At 70.2% G+C, this 13424-nt stretch overlaps 2 protein-coding genes across 2 annotated transcripts in view; both read left to right on the top strand.

Annotated features, from left to right (window-relative positions):
- Nucleotides 1-9951, top strand: part of CHLNCDRAFT_133411 (hypothetical protein) — a gene marked incomplete at both ends in the record, with an annotated part of 27900 nt that extends 17949 nt beyond the window's left edge. Inside the window, 30 exons of the mRNA XM_005852135.1 lie at nucleotides 25-180; nucleotides 378-496; nucleotides 620-772; nucleotides 906-966; nucleotides 1073-1424; nucleotides 1561-1668; nucleotides 1791-1834; nucleotides 1945-2152; nucleotides 2310-2507; nucleotides 2642-2701; nucleotides 2805-2865; nucleotides 2992-3170; nucleotides 3313-3449; nucleotides 3556-3651; nucleotides 3874-3945; nucleotides 4095-4305; nucleotides 4449-4507; nucleotides 4663-4692; nucleotides 4827-4946; nucleotides 5100-5648; nucleotides 5809-6046; nucleotides 6180-6419; nucleotides 6635-6732; nucleotides 6928-7119; nucleotides 7372-7561; nucleotides 7682-7846; nucleotides 8085-8605; nucleotides 8806-8979; nucleotides 9230-9685; nucleotides 9847-9951. Coding sequence (XP_005852197.1) covers nucleotides 25-180; nucleotides 378-496; nucleotides 620-772; nucleotides 906-966; nucleotides 1073-1424; nucleotides 1561-1668; nucleotides 1791-1834; nucleotides 1945-2152; nucleotides 2310-2507; nucleotides 2642-2701; nucleotides 2805-2865; nucleotides 2992-3170; nucleotides 3313-3449; nucleotides 3556-3651; nucleotides 3874-3945; nucleotides 4095-4305; nucleotides 4449-4507; nucleotides 4663-4692; nucleotides 4827-4946; nucleotides 5100-5648; nucleotides 5809-6046; nucleotides 6180-6419; nucleotides 6635-6732; nucleotides 6928-7119; nucleotides 7372-7561; nucleotides 7682-7846; nucleotides 8085-8605; nucleotides 8806-8979; nucleotides 9230-9685; nucleotides 9847-9951 — 5352 coding nt within the window. The remainder of the gene's footprint in view (nucleotides 1-24; nucleotides 181-377; nucleotides 497-619; nucleotides 773-905; nucleotides 967-1072; nucleotides 1425-1560; nucleotides 1669-1790; nucleotides 1835-1944; nucleotides 2153-2309; nucleotides 2508-2641; nucleotides 2702-2804; nucleotides 2866-2991; nucleotides 3171-3312; nucleotides 3450-3555; nucleotides 3652-3873; nucleotides 3946-4094; nucleotides 4306-4448; nucleotides 4508-4662; nucleotides 4693-4826; nucleotides 4947-5099; nucleotides 5649-5808; nucleotides 6047-6179; nucleotides 6420-6634; nucleotides 6733-6927; nucleotides 7120-7371; nucleotides 7562-7681; nucleotides 7847-8084; nucleotides 8606-8805; nucleotides 8980-9229; nucleotides 9686-9846) is intronic.
- Nucleotides 9952-10282: 331 nt separating this feature from the next.
- Nucleotides 10283-13424, top strand: part of CHLNCDRAFT_133410 (hypothetical protein) — a gene marked incomplete at both ends in the record, with an annotated part of 4533 nt that continues 1391 nt past the window's right edge. The window contains 7 exons of the mRNA XM_005852134.1: nucleotides 10283-10809; nucleotides 11064-11179; nucleotides 11390-11549; nucleotides 11779-11868; nucleotides 12131-12193; nucleotides 12363-12560; nucleotides 12759-13285. Coding sequence (XP_005852196.1) covers nucleotides 10283-10809; nucleotides 11064-11179; nucleotides 11390-11549; nucleotides 11779-11868; nucleotides 12131-12193; nucleotides 12363-12560; nucleotides 12759-13285 — 1681 coding nt within the window. The remainder of the gene's footprint in view (nucleotides 10810-11063; nucleotides 11180-11389; nucleotides 11550-11778; nucleotides 11869-12130; nucleotides 12194-12362; nucleotides 12561-12758; nucleotides 13286-13424) is intronic.

Raw genomic sequence — 13424 nt, 5'->3', positions numbered from 1 at the left:
CTTCCCCCCCCCCCCCCCGTGCAGCTGGTGTATGTGAATGACCTGCTGTCCAGCGGCGACATCCCCGACCTGTTTGCCCCCGAGGACCGAGAGGACGTCATCGCAGCCATGCGCAGCGAGGTCAAGGCGCGCGGCCTGCCAGACACCAACGACAACTGCTGGCGCGTCTTCATCCAGCGGGTGAGGGGCTGGGCTGGGTGTGGGAAGGCCGCCTGGCTGGGCTGGTGGCGTGGGCCGGATGCTGCTGCTGCTCCGAGCACCACCTGCTGTCCTTTTGTCCCTGATCTCGGCAGCGGCGCCGTCTCTTCTGTCTCTGTCTGGCTGCCTGCGTGCCCTTTGTTCCGGTCCCGCCACCCAGACACCTGCCCCTCCTGCAGGTCGTCAAGAACCTGCACGTCTGCTTCACCTGCTCCCCCGTGGGTGACGCCTTCCGCGTCCGCTCCCAGCGCTTCCTGGCCACAGTCAACTCCACCACCATCGACTGGTTCCACCCCTGGTGAGAGAGGCCCGACAACACGCCTGGCAGCCTTGCAGGAAAGCGACAGGCACCTGGGGCTGCTCCCGGCACTGTTGGGCCACCTGCACACCGGCAATTACCGCCGCTTCGCGATGTGCGCAGGCCCGAGGCCTCGCTGCTGTCTGTGGCCCGCAAGAACCTGGAGGACCTTGAGGTGGAGAGCGAGGATGTGCGCAAGGCGGTGGTGGAGTTCATGCCCGCCTCCTTTGCGGCGGTGGGCGCCATGGCCAAGCAGTACCTGCGGGCGGAGCGCAGGTGGGGGCCCTGGTGCTGTGACCCCGTAGAGCCGCTTGCTCCCAGCACCTTCCCGCGGTGCTGCCGTTGGGGTGACCTGATTCTGACGACGCGGATGGCCGGGTTGTGCCCCGGCGTCCTGCCCTGGCCACAGGCGTGTCTACTCGACTCCCAAGACTTTCCTGGAGCTCATCAAGCTGTACCGCAGCCTGCTGGTGAGCTCCCGCGCCTGCTGGCAGCTTTTAAGCCCCAGGCCATGCAGAGATGTGCCGGTGCAGCGCGTCGACCTGCCCTCCCTGCCCTGCTGCGTGTGCTATGCAGGCCGCCAAGCGCCAGGCGGTGCAGGCCAGCACGGAGCGGCTGCAGGTGGGGCTGGCCAAGCTGACCAAGACCCAGAAGGATGTGGATGTGCTGGTGGAGCAGGCGCGGGTGATGGCGGTGGAGGTGGAGCAGAAGGTGGCGGCCGCCTCACGCTTTGCCGAGGAGGTGGGGGTGGAGAAGGAGAAGGTGAATGCGGAGAACGCGGCGGCCCAGGTGGAGGCGGACGCGTGCGCCACCATCGCGAGGGAGGTGACGGAGCTGCAGGCGCGGTGCGAGAGCGAGCTGGCGGCGGCGGAGCCGCTGGTGGCGCAGGCACAGGAGGCGCTGGACACGCTGACCAAGAAAGATCTGGGTGGGTGGGGATGCAGCGCCCAGCCAGCTGAGGCCCGCAGCTTGGGGGGCCTTGCAACGTGCACCCTGCAGCAAGCCAGATGCCCAGCAGCCGGTGTCAGCGCTTGGCTGAGGTGCTGGGGTGGGCCTGGCTGCAGGGGAGCTCAAGGCGCTGCGCAACCCGCCTGCCGGCGTGGACGACATCACGGCGGTGGTGCTGTGCCTGCTGGAGAATGTGCCCAAGGACAGGAGCTGGGGCGCCGCATGTGAGCTTCGGATGCTGTGATGCGACTCCAGCGGTGCTGGTTTTGCTGCTTTGACGCGTGCCACCACGGTCCGTCCATCTGCCTGCGTCCACCCTGGGGTCTAAATGCGCGCTGCCTTGCAGCAAAGATGATGAACAACGTCGACGCCTTCCTCGCGCGCCTCAAGGTGGGGCTGCTCCCAGCCACGTGCACCGCCCTCCCGCCAGCAGCAGCGGCAGGAGTTCAGCGCCAGCTCACCTGCCGCACTTCTGTCCTCAAACCGCCCCTCCCCTGCAGGGCTTCAAGCCCACCATCGACGCGGGCGAGGTGCCCCAGAAGAACGTGGATGCCTGCCGCTCCTACCTGGAGCTGCCCCACTTCAACAAGGAGGCGATGAGCAACAAGTCCAAGGCGGCGGCAGGGCTGTGCAGCTGGGCCATCAACATCGTGCGCTACTACGACGTGTGGAGCACTGTGGAGCCCAAGCGGCAGGAGCTGGCGCAGGGTGGGCTGGGGCAGCGACAGCGGCCACCTGGCTGCTGCCTGACCGGCCTCATGTCTGCCCGACTGGCGTGCGATGCATCGAGTCGGAGTGGGGTGTCTTTGGCTGGCGCACACGTATGCCTGCACCGCCGCTCCTGTGTGCCCACCCACCCGTGCAGCCAACGCCAAGCTGGTAGAAGCCAACGAGAAGCTGGTGGCGGTGAGGGCCAAGGTGGAGGCGCTGAATGCGCAGCTGCAGGCGCTGGAGCAGCAGTACGCGGCGGCGGCGGCCGAGCAGGACGCCGCTTTGGCGCAGAGCGAGGCCTGCCAGCGCAAGTTGGACCTGGCCAACCGCCTCATCACCGCGCTGGCCTCGGGTGCGGTGGAAAGGCTGCGTCGGCGCCTGCTGCTCTGTTTCTCATGCTGCACTGCTTCCAAGCCTGCCTGCTGGCGTTCAGAGGGCATCAAAGTGATTGACCTTCTCTCCCCTTCTCTGCACGTTTTGTGGCAGAGGGCGGGCGGTGGGCGTCCACGGTGGAGCAGCTGCGCGGCGATTATCGTGTGCTGACAGGTAGGACAGGGCTGGAAGTGGGGTGGACTGGCGGCATGCTGCTCCGTGGCAGGTGTGCCTGCACCTAGCTGGCATGGCGCCTGCCCGGCCGCTGTCCTCGCAGGCGACATGCTGCTGGCGGCCGCCTTCATCACCTATGCGGGGCCTTTCTCCAGCAAGTTCAGGTCTGGTGGTGCTGCTGCTGTGTTTGGCCTGGATGCCGCTGGCCTGGGCAGCTGCAAACAACCCATAGCGATGCCGCTGCCGCCGACTCTGCTGTTTCGAATGCCCGGATGCGCTCTTGCGTATAGGGAGCTGCTGGTGGCGGACTGGCTCAAGTTCTTGCACGAGCGTGGCGTGCCCATGAGCCCCGGCCTGTCCGACCCGCTCAAGCGCCTGGTGGACGACGCGATGGTGGCAGGCTGGGTGAGGGAGGGCCTCCCCGCCGACCCCACCTCCGTGCAGAACGGCGCCATCCTCACCAACTCGGGTGGGCTGGTGGCGGTGGTGGGCAGCCCGCTGCTGAGGGGCCGCTTGCTGTTGGGACTCGTTGCTGCGACCACGGCATGCACAGCATACCAGGTGCTCGGTTACCAACCTTCCGCTGCTCTGCGCCATGCACTGCCCCGCAGAGCGCTGGCCGCTGATGCTGGACCCCCAGCTCCAGGGCGTGGCCTGGGTCAAGGAGCGGCTGGCCAAGCAGGGCCTGGTGTGCCTGCGCATGGGCGCGCCAGACATGCTGCGAGCCATGGAGCGAGCCATCAGCGAGGTGAGCCCAAGCCTCGCTTTGGAGGCGACAGTCGGAGCGGGGCTGAGCGCATGCAGCACATGCAGGCGAGCGGGCGACTCGTGGGCCTGATGCCGCGTGCCTGCAGGGCCAGACGGTGCTGTTTGAGAACATCGGCGAGAGCATCGATGCGGTGCTCACGCCAGTCATCACCCGCGCCACCTTCAAGAAGGCAAGCCATACGGTGCCTGCATGCTGAACACCACCCGCAGTGCAGCCTTGTTTTAACTGAACTTGCTCACATCCAACTGCAGGGCCGTGCGCTCTATCTGAAGCTGGGAGATAAGGTGGGTGTTGCTGCCGCTGCCGCCGCCACTGCTGATGCCCATGTTGACCACTGTGGCTGGTGCTGGTGCATTCAATCTCTCATGACTGGAGGCCTGCATCTGCCGTGTGTGGGGTGCAGGAGGTTGAGTACAACAAGGCCTTCCGCTGCATCCTGCACACCAAGCTCAGCAACCCGCACTATGCGCCTGAGGTCCAGGCGAGTGGACCAGGAAACTCCGTGGCAGCGGCCCCGGTGCTGTCGTCTTGCGCTCGCTGCTTGCCGGCTCGTCTGAAGCGGAACGGCCAATCCTGGGCGCCGGCCTGATTCACTGCCGTGCACGTGCTGGCCCCTGGCTGCAGGCCGAGACGACGCTGATCAACTTCACCGTGACGGAGGGCGGGTTGGAGGACCAGCTGCTGGCGCTGGTGGTGAACAAGGAGCGTGCGGACCTGGAGGAGGCCAAGAGCCAGCTGATCGTGCAGAACAGCGAGTTTGTGATCAAGCTGCAGCAGCTGGAGGACGGGCTGCTGGAGAAGCTGAGCACCGCGCAGGGCGACCTCACCGAAAACGGTGGGTGGTGGCGGGCTGGTGGTGGAAGGCAACTGGTGCCAGCAGCAGCGCAGCAGGCCTGCCCATGCCTGGAGTGGAGAGATGTCAATGTGCTGAGTAAGCGTGCATCTATGCCTGCCTGGCGCCCTGCATCTCTCCTGCAGAGGCGCTCATCGTGCAGCTGGAGGAGTCCAAGGCTCTGGCAGACGAGATCTCGGAGAAGGTGGGAGGGGGGCCGCGGCCTGGGTGCACCGCGCGCATGGTGCCTGCTCGCCTCCCTCGCCGCTCTTCTGGTTGCGCGGAGCAGCTGAGAGGCCATGGGTGGCATGCATGCCGGCCAGCCCACCTGGCTGCCCGTGCGCCCTCGCCTCTCTGCAGGTCGTGGAGGCGCGGGAGACCGAGATCCAGGTGAGTAGTGGCCGCTACTACCTGGGGTCGCTGGCAGCACCGCCCTCCAGAGCTGCCTTGTCCACGGCCAAGCTCATCCCCTCCAGTCCCCCACCCAAGCCCGGCTCTTTCCCGGCCCTGCTCCTGCTCCGCAGATCAACGAGGCTCGCAACGTGTACCGCGGCGTGGCGTCTCGCGGCAGCATGCTCTTCTTCATGCTCAACTCGTTGGGGAGGATGCATGCCTTCTACCAGTACAGCCTGCAGGCCTTTGTGGTGAGCCCCAGGGCGGGATGCACCGGGACGGAGGATGCAGACTGGCCTCCCTGCCTCCCATCCCACCTGCTGGGGCTGAGTGCAAGGTGACGCCGAGCATCACCATGGCAGCTGCTTGCCAATCTCCACGTGTCTGTTGCCTGGCTGCCGCAGGACGTGTTTGAGCGTGGCATCGATGCGGCCCCAGGCGGCCGGCGCAAGGCGGTGCTTGCCGCCAGCGCGCAGCAGCACCACGTGACGCTGGCCGACCTGGCTCGCCGCCAGACGCAGCAGCCCGGCAACTTTGATGCGGTGATGGAGCTGGCGAGGCGCAGCACGATGGGCGGCGGCCGCGGGGAGCGCGGCATCAGCCTGCAGGGCAGCCGGCTGGAGCTGCCGCAGAACGAGTCCAGCACCGGCAGCGCGCGCCAGTCTGTGGTGGGCGAGTCCACACTGAAGCACGCCCGCGAGCGCCTCACACACATGGGTCAGAGCTGCCCCCGCCGCACCACCCACCAGCACCACCACGGCGGGCGGGGCTCTGTGCTGGGAGGCGCCCTCGAGGACGAGCCCGCCGAGCTGACCCCCGAGCAGCTGGAGGCGCGGCTGGAGGCGCTGCTGCAGGCCTGCACCTACACCGTGTTCAGCTACACGCAGCGGGGCCTGTTTGACCGAGACAAGCTCACCTTCACCTCCCTGCTCACAACCCAGATCCTGCTCAAGGTGCGGTGGTGGCGCGGTACGGGAGTGTGGGCACCCTCCTGCCTTTGTGCTGCCCCTTGGCACATGTGCATCGCCTGCCAGGGAGGGTGCTGCTGGCGACCCCTCGATCTGCCTCCTGCCGCTGCCGCCGCCGCCGCTGCTGCTGCTGCGTGCCGTGCAGAACGGCACCATCGACGGCAAGGAGCTGGAGCACCTATGCCGCTGGCCGCGCGCCGCCACGCCGCCGCCCATGAGCGAGGAGCTGTCTCAGTGGATGAGCGAGGGGCAGTGGGCGGCGCTGGCGCCGCTGGCGCAGCAGCTGCCCGCCTTTGGGGGCCTGCTCAAGGATCTGGAGAAGAATGGCGAGGAGTGGGAGAAGTGGGCGGCGGGGGATGCGCCCGAGAGCGTGCCCATGCCAGGTGTGGGGGTGCTGCCTGCTCCAGCCTGGACCATGGATGCTGCACATTGTGCTGCCCTGCATCCTATCCTTAGCCCCGCCCCACCCCAAACACATATGATACGTACTCCCCCCCCCCCCACCACTGCCTGCAGGCGAGTGGTGCAAGCTCAGCGACTTCCGCCGCCTGCTGGTCCTGCGCGCCCTCAAGCCGGACCGCCTGCCCGCCGCGCTGGGCGCGCTGTGCGAGCGCGCCATGGGCGCCGCCTACGTCAACCAGGAGCCCTTCTCCGCAAGGGCGCTGCTGGCGGAGAGCACCCACGCCACACCCATCTTCTTCATCCTCTTCCCGGGCTACAGCCCGGGGGCGCGGATCGAGGCGTACGCCCGCACAGGTGCGCCGTGCGATGCCCTCGGTACCTTGACCACGGTACCTTGCCCTCGGCCCCGCCGTGCCCTCGGTACCTTCACAGAATGCCAGCGGCATGGTGGCCTCTGTCCCTGCCTGCTCCCCTCTGATGAGCCCAGCTCACCTCCTGCCCTGCCTCTACCTCACAGCGCTGCCTCGCACACTCCTGCACACACACACACATGCACTCCTCCCACGCAGTGGGCCACACCTCTGAGCGCGGCAACTTCACCCTCATCTCTCTGGGCCAGGGGCAGGAGGGGCCCGCGGAGCGCGCACTGGACAAGTGCATGAGGGAGGTGGGCTGGTGCTGCCTGCGCCTCGAGTGGTGGTACTGCCATGAGTGGTGGTATTGCCTAAGGCTTCGCATGTTTGTGTCTATCTTTGTGTGAGGGTGAGAGGGGCCAGCACTGGCACTGCCAGACTGGCGCTGCCGTCTCCAGCTGCCCCCGCCCAGCCCACCCCGCCCGCTCCCCCTCCTGCGCTGCCTGCAGGGCGGCTGGGTGTTCCTGGAGAACACGCACCTCATGGCCTCCTGGATCCCCACCCTGGAGCGCAAGCTGGAGGCGGCCGCCGACACCGCCCACTCAGACTTCCGCTGCTTCTTCTCGGCGGAGCCCATCGCCGGAGCGCCCCACGCCGCCATCCTGCCAGAGAGCCTGCTGCAGGCGCGCGCGGGGGGTGGGGTGGGGGGTGTCGGCTGCGTTGCCGGGGCCGCCCAACACCTCCCACGATGCCTGCCTGCACCAGCCGGGCAGCCCCGCCGCCCCGCCACGTGGCAGGCCATGCATGGAGCAGCTGTGCCCCCTGCCCTCCCTCTCCTCTCCCACCGGCCCACATTCACGACACACCACACCCCAACCGCTTCCCAGTCCTCTGGCCCCACAATCGCCCGCCCCTCCCTGCTCCCCCGCCTGCTCCCCACCGCCGCGCCGCAGACCGCCATCCGCGTCAGTAACGAGCCGCCGTCCGACATCCGGTCCAACATGCGCCGCGCCTGGGCCGCCTTCCCGCCCGACTTCTTCCTCCGCGCCTCCACCGAGCCCAAGCGCGCCGCCCTGCGCTCCATCATCTTCGGCCTCTGCTTCTTCCACTCCGTGCTGCTGGGCCGCAAGAAGTTTGGCACAGGTGGGCGGGCAGCCGAGCTGCACGGGCTCCCTGTGCGTGCATCTGCCAGCGCCCTGGGTGTCTGGGCCCCCCAAGGAGCCTGCCACACACAGCCCGGGCGGCCCGCGCCGCGCCCCGCAGGCATCGGGTCTGCCGGCGGCGGCGGCGGGCTGGGCTACTGCCGCGCCTACTCCTTCAACACGGGCGACCTGGCCACGTGCGGCGACGTCATCCTCAACTACGTGGAGGGCAAGGCGACGGTACCCTGGCAGGACCTGCGGTACCTGCTGGGGGACGTGTTCTACGGTGCGCCTGCTGCCGCTCCCTCCCTTAGTGCCTGGGCCCTGCTGGACCTGCTAGCTCGGCAGTGCGGCGGGGGTGGGGAGGTGATGCTCCCCCTGCCGGGCTGGCCACTGCTCAACACATACACACACATGCCTGCCTGCCTCCCACCCCCATCTCCCGTGCCTCCCCGCCTCCCGCAACTCAACTCAACTCAACCCACGCTTGCGGCAACCCCTGCCCACCTGCCCACCACCCGCAGGCGGCCACGTTGTGGACGACTACGATCGCCGCCTGCTCAACACATACCTGCAGAAGCTGTTCACTCAGGAGCTGCTGCCGGTGGGGCCTGGTGCGAGCGATGGCCATCAGGCTGCCATGGACGGCGCGGCCACCGACCAGCCCGCCGACGGCGCCGGCCAGCCGCCGCTGGAGCTGGCCCCGGGCTGGCGGCCGCCGCCTGCTGTGGACTACGAGTCGATGACGCAGTACATCGAGACGTCCTGCCCGGCAGACTCCCCCGCGCTCTACGCCATGCACGGCAACACCCAGCTGTCGCTGCTCAACAGCCAGACCGAGGCGCTGTTCCAGACGATCCTGGATGTGGGGGGGCTGGGGGCCGCGGCCTCCGCCGCCGCGGCCGCCGCCGCGGCCGGCGGCGCAGCGGCCGGCGGCGAGGCCGCGGTGCGCGCCAGCCTGGCAGACCTGCTGGGGCGGCTGCCTGCGCCGCTGGGGCTGGTGGACATCGAGGCGAGGGTGAAGGAGAAGACGCCGTTTGTGGTGGTGGCGCTGCAGGCGAGCCCCGGGGCCGCCACGGGCGCCTGGCGGCGGTCGCCTGGCGGTGGCAGGAGCAGGCAGTCACAATCCTGCTGCCCACGCTGGGCGGGACCTGCGGGCCTCAGCCTCGGTGCCTGCCCTGCTCGTCTCAGCCCCGCTGCCCCCCCCCCCCCCCCATGCATGCACTATGCCCTGCCCGTGCGCAGGAGGCGGAGCGCATGAACGGGCTGCTGGGCGAGATGCGTCGCAGCCTGGAGGAGCTGCAGCTGGGGCTGGACGGCGCGCTCAACATGAGCCCCGCCATGGAGCAGCTGGGGGCGGCGCTGGGGGCGGGGCGCGTGCCGCCGTCCTGGATGGCCTGCATGAGCACACGGGTGCAGGTGGGTGGGGGGCCCTAGGGGCCCGCCTTGCATGGGAGCAGCCTGGCAGCGCAGTGGCACGGCCGGCTGGGCTGGGCTGCGTTTTCAGTGGAGGGATCTCTCCGCTTGAAGCACACCAGACGCCCGAAGCCAGCGGAGGCCGGGAGCCCCTGCTGGAGAGCCCTGCTGGAGAGCCCTGCCGGAGGGCCCTGCTGGAGAGCCCTGCTTGCCTTGCCATGCCCCCACCCACCGCCGCCCTCCCTGGCCGCAGGAGGTGTATGCGCTGCCGGCCTGGTACGCCGACGTGCTGCAGCGCCACGCCCAGCTGGTGGGCTGGACCGGCGGCGCCGTCTCCCCGCCGCGCTCCATCTGGTTGCCCGGCCTGTTCAACCCCAAGGCCTGCCTGACGGCGGTGATGCAGCAGTTCGCGCGCCAGCGCCGCCTGCCACTAGACGACGTTCGCTTTGTGGTGGAGGTGACCGGCAAGCAGCCCGAGGCGCTGTCCGAGGCGGCCCCAGACGGCGGCATGTACATCCACGGCCTGACGCTGGAGGGGGCCCGCTGGGACGCCCAGGACGACTGCCTGCGCGACTCGCTGCCCAACCAGCTGCGCCAGGCGCTGCCCGTGCTGCTGGTGCGCCCGCTGACGGCGCAGGCGCACCAGGCGGCGCTGGCCGCGGGCAACCTCTACCTGTGCCCCGTCTACGCCAACGGCCAGCGCGCAAACGTGAGGGGCTGCCGCCGCTGCCGCGTGCCGCTGGTGCTGGGCTGCCGCCGGTGGTGGCACCACCGCTGAGCAATAGTCGGGCCTCTCCGGCGGGCTGCTGAGCCAGCTCTCTCCCTCCCTGCCTCCTCCCGTCCTGGCCTCTCCCCTCGCGCCCTCTGCAGGTCTACTCCCCCCTGGTCAGCACCTTCACGCTGAAGACGCGGGAGCCGCCCAGCAAGTGGGTGCTGGCATCCACCACGCTGCTGCTGCAGGATGAGCTGGCGTGAGCTCAGCAGCAGCACACTCTCATGCATGGATGGCTTGTAACCCAACCGACAGGGCAGCACAGGGTTGGGGGAAAGGGGGAATGATGGCCGGAGAAAGAGGGCGCTAGGCGGAGGTCACAGGTGGCGGCGAGCGGCAAGGCTGATGTGGCGGGGGTGGGATGGAAGCTTCCTCCTAGGAGCTCCTGCATTTCGCTTTGCGCTCAGGATTCACAAACTCTCCTCCGTAGCACCAGCCCTTCCCTGCGGCGCATGCATCTCGTGTAGCTCGAGTCCTCTCCCCTGCTACTGCTCCCTGGCCCGCGGCTGACCGCAGCGACACATATAGAAGGAGATGCCGGCCATGCTGGCGCCCGGCGGCTCTGCCAGGCACAGCCTTCTGCCGGGCGGAAGCCTGCGCCAGCCGGCAGCAGTGCTGAGGACTGGGCACGGCAAGCGGTCACTGGTGGTGCGTGTGGTCGGCCGGTACGCGCCAGGCAACACCGGCGCCCCGCCGCCGCAGCAGCAGCAGGCGGCGCCGCCACCCCGTCCACAGCAGCAGCCTGGCTACCAGCAGCAGTTCCAGCAGCCCGCTCAGCAGCAGCAGCCCCCCGCGCGGCAGGCGGCCGGGCAGCCGCGTGCGGCGGTGGCTCCCCGCCGCCGCATCGGCGGCGCGGCGCGCGCCGGGCAGCCGCAGCAGGCCGCCACGCCCGCGGGCGGCCGCATGCGGCAGCTGGCGGCGGCCGTAGTGGCACCGCGGGCCCAGCAGCAGCAGGTGGAGGAGGAAGCGGTGCGCACCAGCGTGCAGCGGTCGGCCGAGGAGGCGCCAGGCGAGACGGTGCTGCCTCGCTCGCTCCTCATGGACAAAGAGATCATCACCAGGTGTGGTGGGGCTGCTGCTGGGGTGGTGGGGGTGGTGGGGCGCTGCGGGCAGCCGAGGGCCTCAGTCGGCACGGCCTGGGGGCCGGACCCGGGACAGCGCAGGTGCAGCGCACAGCGCAGCGCACAGCGCAGCTATTCGCCGCGGCCGGGGTGCAGGCTGTGGGGGTGCTTGCCGCGCCCAGCGCCTGCGGCGCTGAACAGGCGCTCGAGCTGCCGCCCCCCTGGGCCCCCTGCCCCCTTGGCCCCCCCTGCAGGACGTCTGGCAACCGGCTGGGGTATGTGAACGACATGTATGTGGACCCAGTCAGCCTGGCCGTCGCCTCCCTGTACCTGCGCCAGTCAGCCACCAGCCTGGCCGCCGCCAACACGTGTGCGTGTGCGCGGGGCGCCGCCGCCTCGCCGCCGCCGCGTGCCTGGCGCCGCTGCGGATGCTGTTGCTGCTGCCGCTGCCGGGAGGCTGCGCAGGCCGCGGGCGGGCAGCTTGGCGTGGGTGGTGCACTCGCCGTTCCCGACCGGGCACACACACACACACACACACACACACACACACACACTCCCTCCCTCCCTCCCTCCCGCGCAGGCCACGTGATGCTGGCCAGCCTGCGCCAGATCAGCGACGTCATCCTGGTGCACGACGACAACGTTCTGATGGACCCGCCCGCGGACGACACAGTGGGGTACTGCCGCATGGTGGGGGCGGCGGTGGTGACGCAGGCGGGGCGCGAGCTGGGGCGCGTCAGGTGAGGGGTGGGGGGGCAGGGAGGGGGGGCGAGGGCTGGTGGCGGGCAGCAGGCGGCAGGCCCGTGCGCGGCGCCAGCTGCGGCCGCGGCCGCAGCTGCACGCCCTCCCCGGCCCCTTCCTCGCCCAGCCCCGCGCTGCACGAGCGCGCCGACCATGCCACACGCGCTCCTCCCCATGCCGATGATGCGCTGCGCCCCCTCAACCCCCACCCCCCACCCCCCACCCCAGGGACTTCCTGTTTGACCCCGACAACGGCGCCATCTCCACCATCAAGTACGACAGGCTGGGCATGCCTGTACTGCCGCAGGCGCTGTTCAGGTGGGGGGCGGGTGCCCGGGCGGCGCGCGCCTGCCGTGCGCGGCTGTGTGTGTGTGCGTGTGTCTGCGTGTGTGTGTGGCGGGGCCCCTGCCTGGGACGCCGGCGGCTGCGGGGCGGCCCGCGGGGCATGCGGCCGGCCTCGCTGCGCTCCGCTGCCTGGCAGCTGGCAGCAGATGGCCCTCTGTCCTGTCCTGAGCGGCGCTCCTGCCCCTCCCGGCCTGCCCTCCTGGCCTCCCCTCCTGGCCTGCCTGCCCGCCTGCAGCTGCTACAGCATCAGCTGGGAGGAGGTGGTGGCCCTGGGTCCCACCAAGCTCATCGTCAGAACGTGGGTCGGACCCGCTGGCGCTGCGCAGCGCTCGGCCGCCTGCCGCAGCATGCCGCAGCCTGCGCCTGCGCCCGTGCCGCCGCCTCGCTCCGCCTCTCCCGCGGGTCACGACGCCCAGCCCCATGCCCCTCATCACCCGCCTCCCCCCCATCCCCTCCCCTGCAAGCAGCGGCGTCGAGACGCGGGCCATCAAGGAGAACGACGGCATCGCGGATGAGGGCATCGCGCTGCTGCTGGATGTGATCCTGGGGCCCGCGGCGGGCAAGCAGGAGGCGGCGGGCGGCGGCGACGGCAGCGGCGGCGCTGCGGCGCCCGCTGGCGGCGCCGGCGTGAGCGGCATGTCTGCTGAAGAGGAGCTCCGCTGGAGGTGCGCTTTCTTCCTGCTTCCTTCCTGTTTCTTTCTTTTTGGGGGGCTGTGGGGGATCGGGCTCCGGGTGGCTGCTTGCGCTCCACCGCTGGCGGCGGCGCGGCCTGCCCTGCCCGCGCACTCTGCACCTTTGGTCGGGTGGTGTGCGCGCCTGCCTACCCTGCCCAGGCCCCGCCCTGCCTTCTGGTGGCCCTGCAGGAGCTCTCCTGAGTACAGGGCCTGGTACGAGGAGTTTGCGGGCAGCTGGGAGGCCAGCTACGGCAAGCGCATGCCTCCGCCTGTGGATGCCAATGCCCGGGCGCCGGTGGCGCAGCAGCAAGCGCCGCCGCCACCGCTGGCGCCGCGGGCGCTGCCGCCGCCGCAAAGCACGCCGTATGCGCAGGCGGTGCAGCAGCAGCAGCCAGCGGGGCAGCAGCAGCAGCAGTCGTACCAGCAGCAGCTGTTCCAGCAGCAGCGGCAGGCGGTGCCCGGCGGCGGCGGCGGCGGCGGCGGCGGCGGGGGGGTGGCCCGCCGCCGCGCCGCGGCGCAGCAGCAGCAGTATGCGCCCCCACCGCAGCAGACCCAGCAGCCGCAGGGCCCTCCCCAGGGCATGCAGTACGGTCAGCAGTACCAGCAGCAGCCTGGCGCTGCAAGGGCCCAGCAGTCGCCGCCGCCGCCGCAGCAGCAGCAGCAGCAGCAGCCGCGGGGCCCACCCAGGCAGGCCCAGCAGCCGCAGGCGCCTGCCCGTGCACCCGCCCAGCAGCCGCTGCCTCCCCAGAGCGGCATCCCAATCATCGACCGCACCCCGCCACCGCCCCACCGCCGACGGGACGCCGACGGAAACTACGGCGCCGCTCCCAGGCAGCAGGCGACTGGAGCCCGCCA

This window comes from Chlorella variabilis, assembly GCF_000147415.1.
Source record: "Chlorella variabilis unplaced genomic scaffold CHLNCscaffold_1, whole genome shotgun sequence".
Classification (NCBI taxonomy): Eukaryota; Viridiplantae; Chlorophyta; class Trebouxiophyceae; order Chlorellales; family Chlorellaceae; genus Chlorella; species Chlorella variabilis.
Note: the sequence above shows the minus strand (reverse complement) of the source record. Positions and strands in the feature narration are given on the sequence as shown.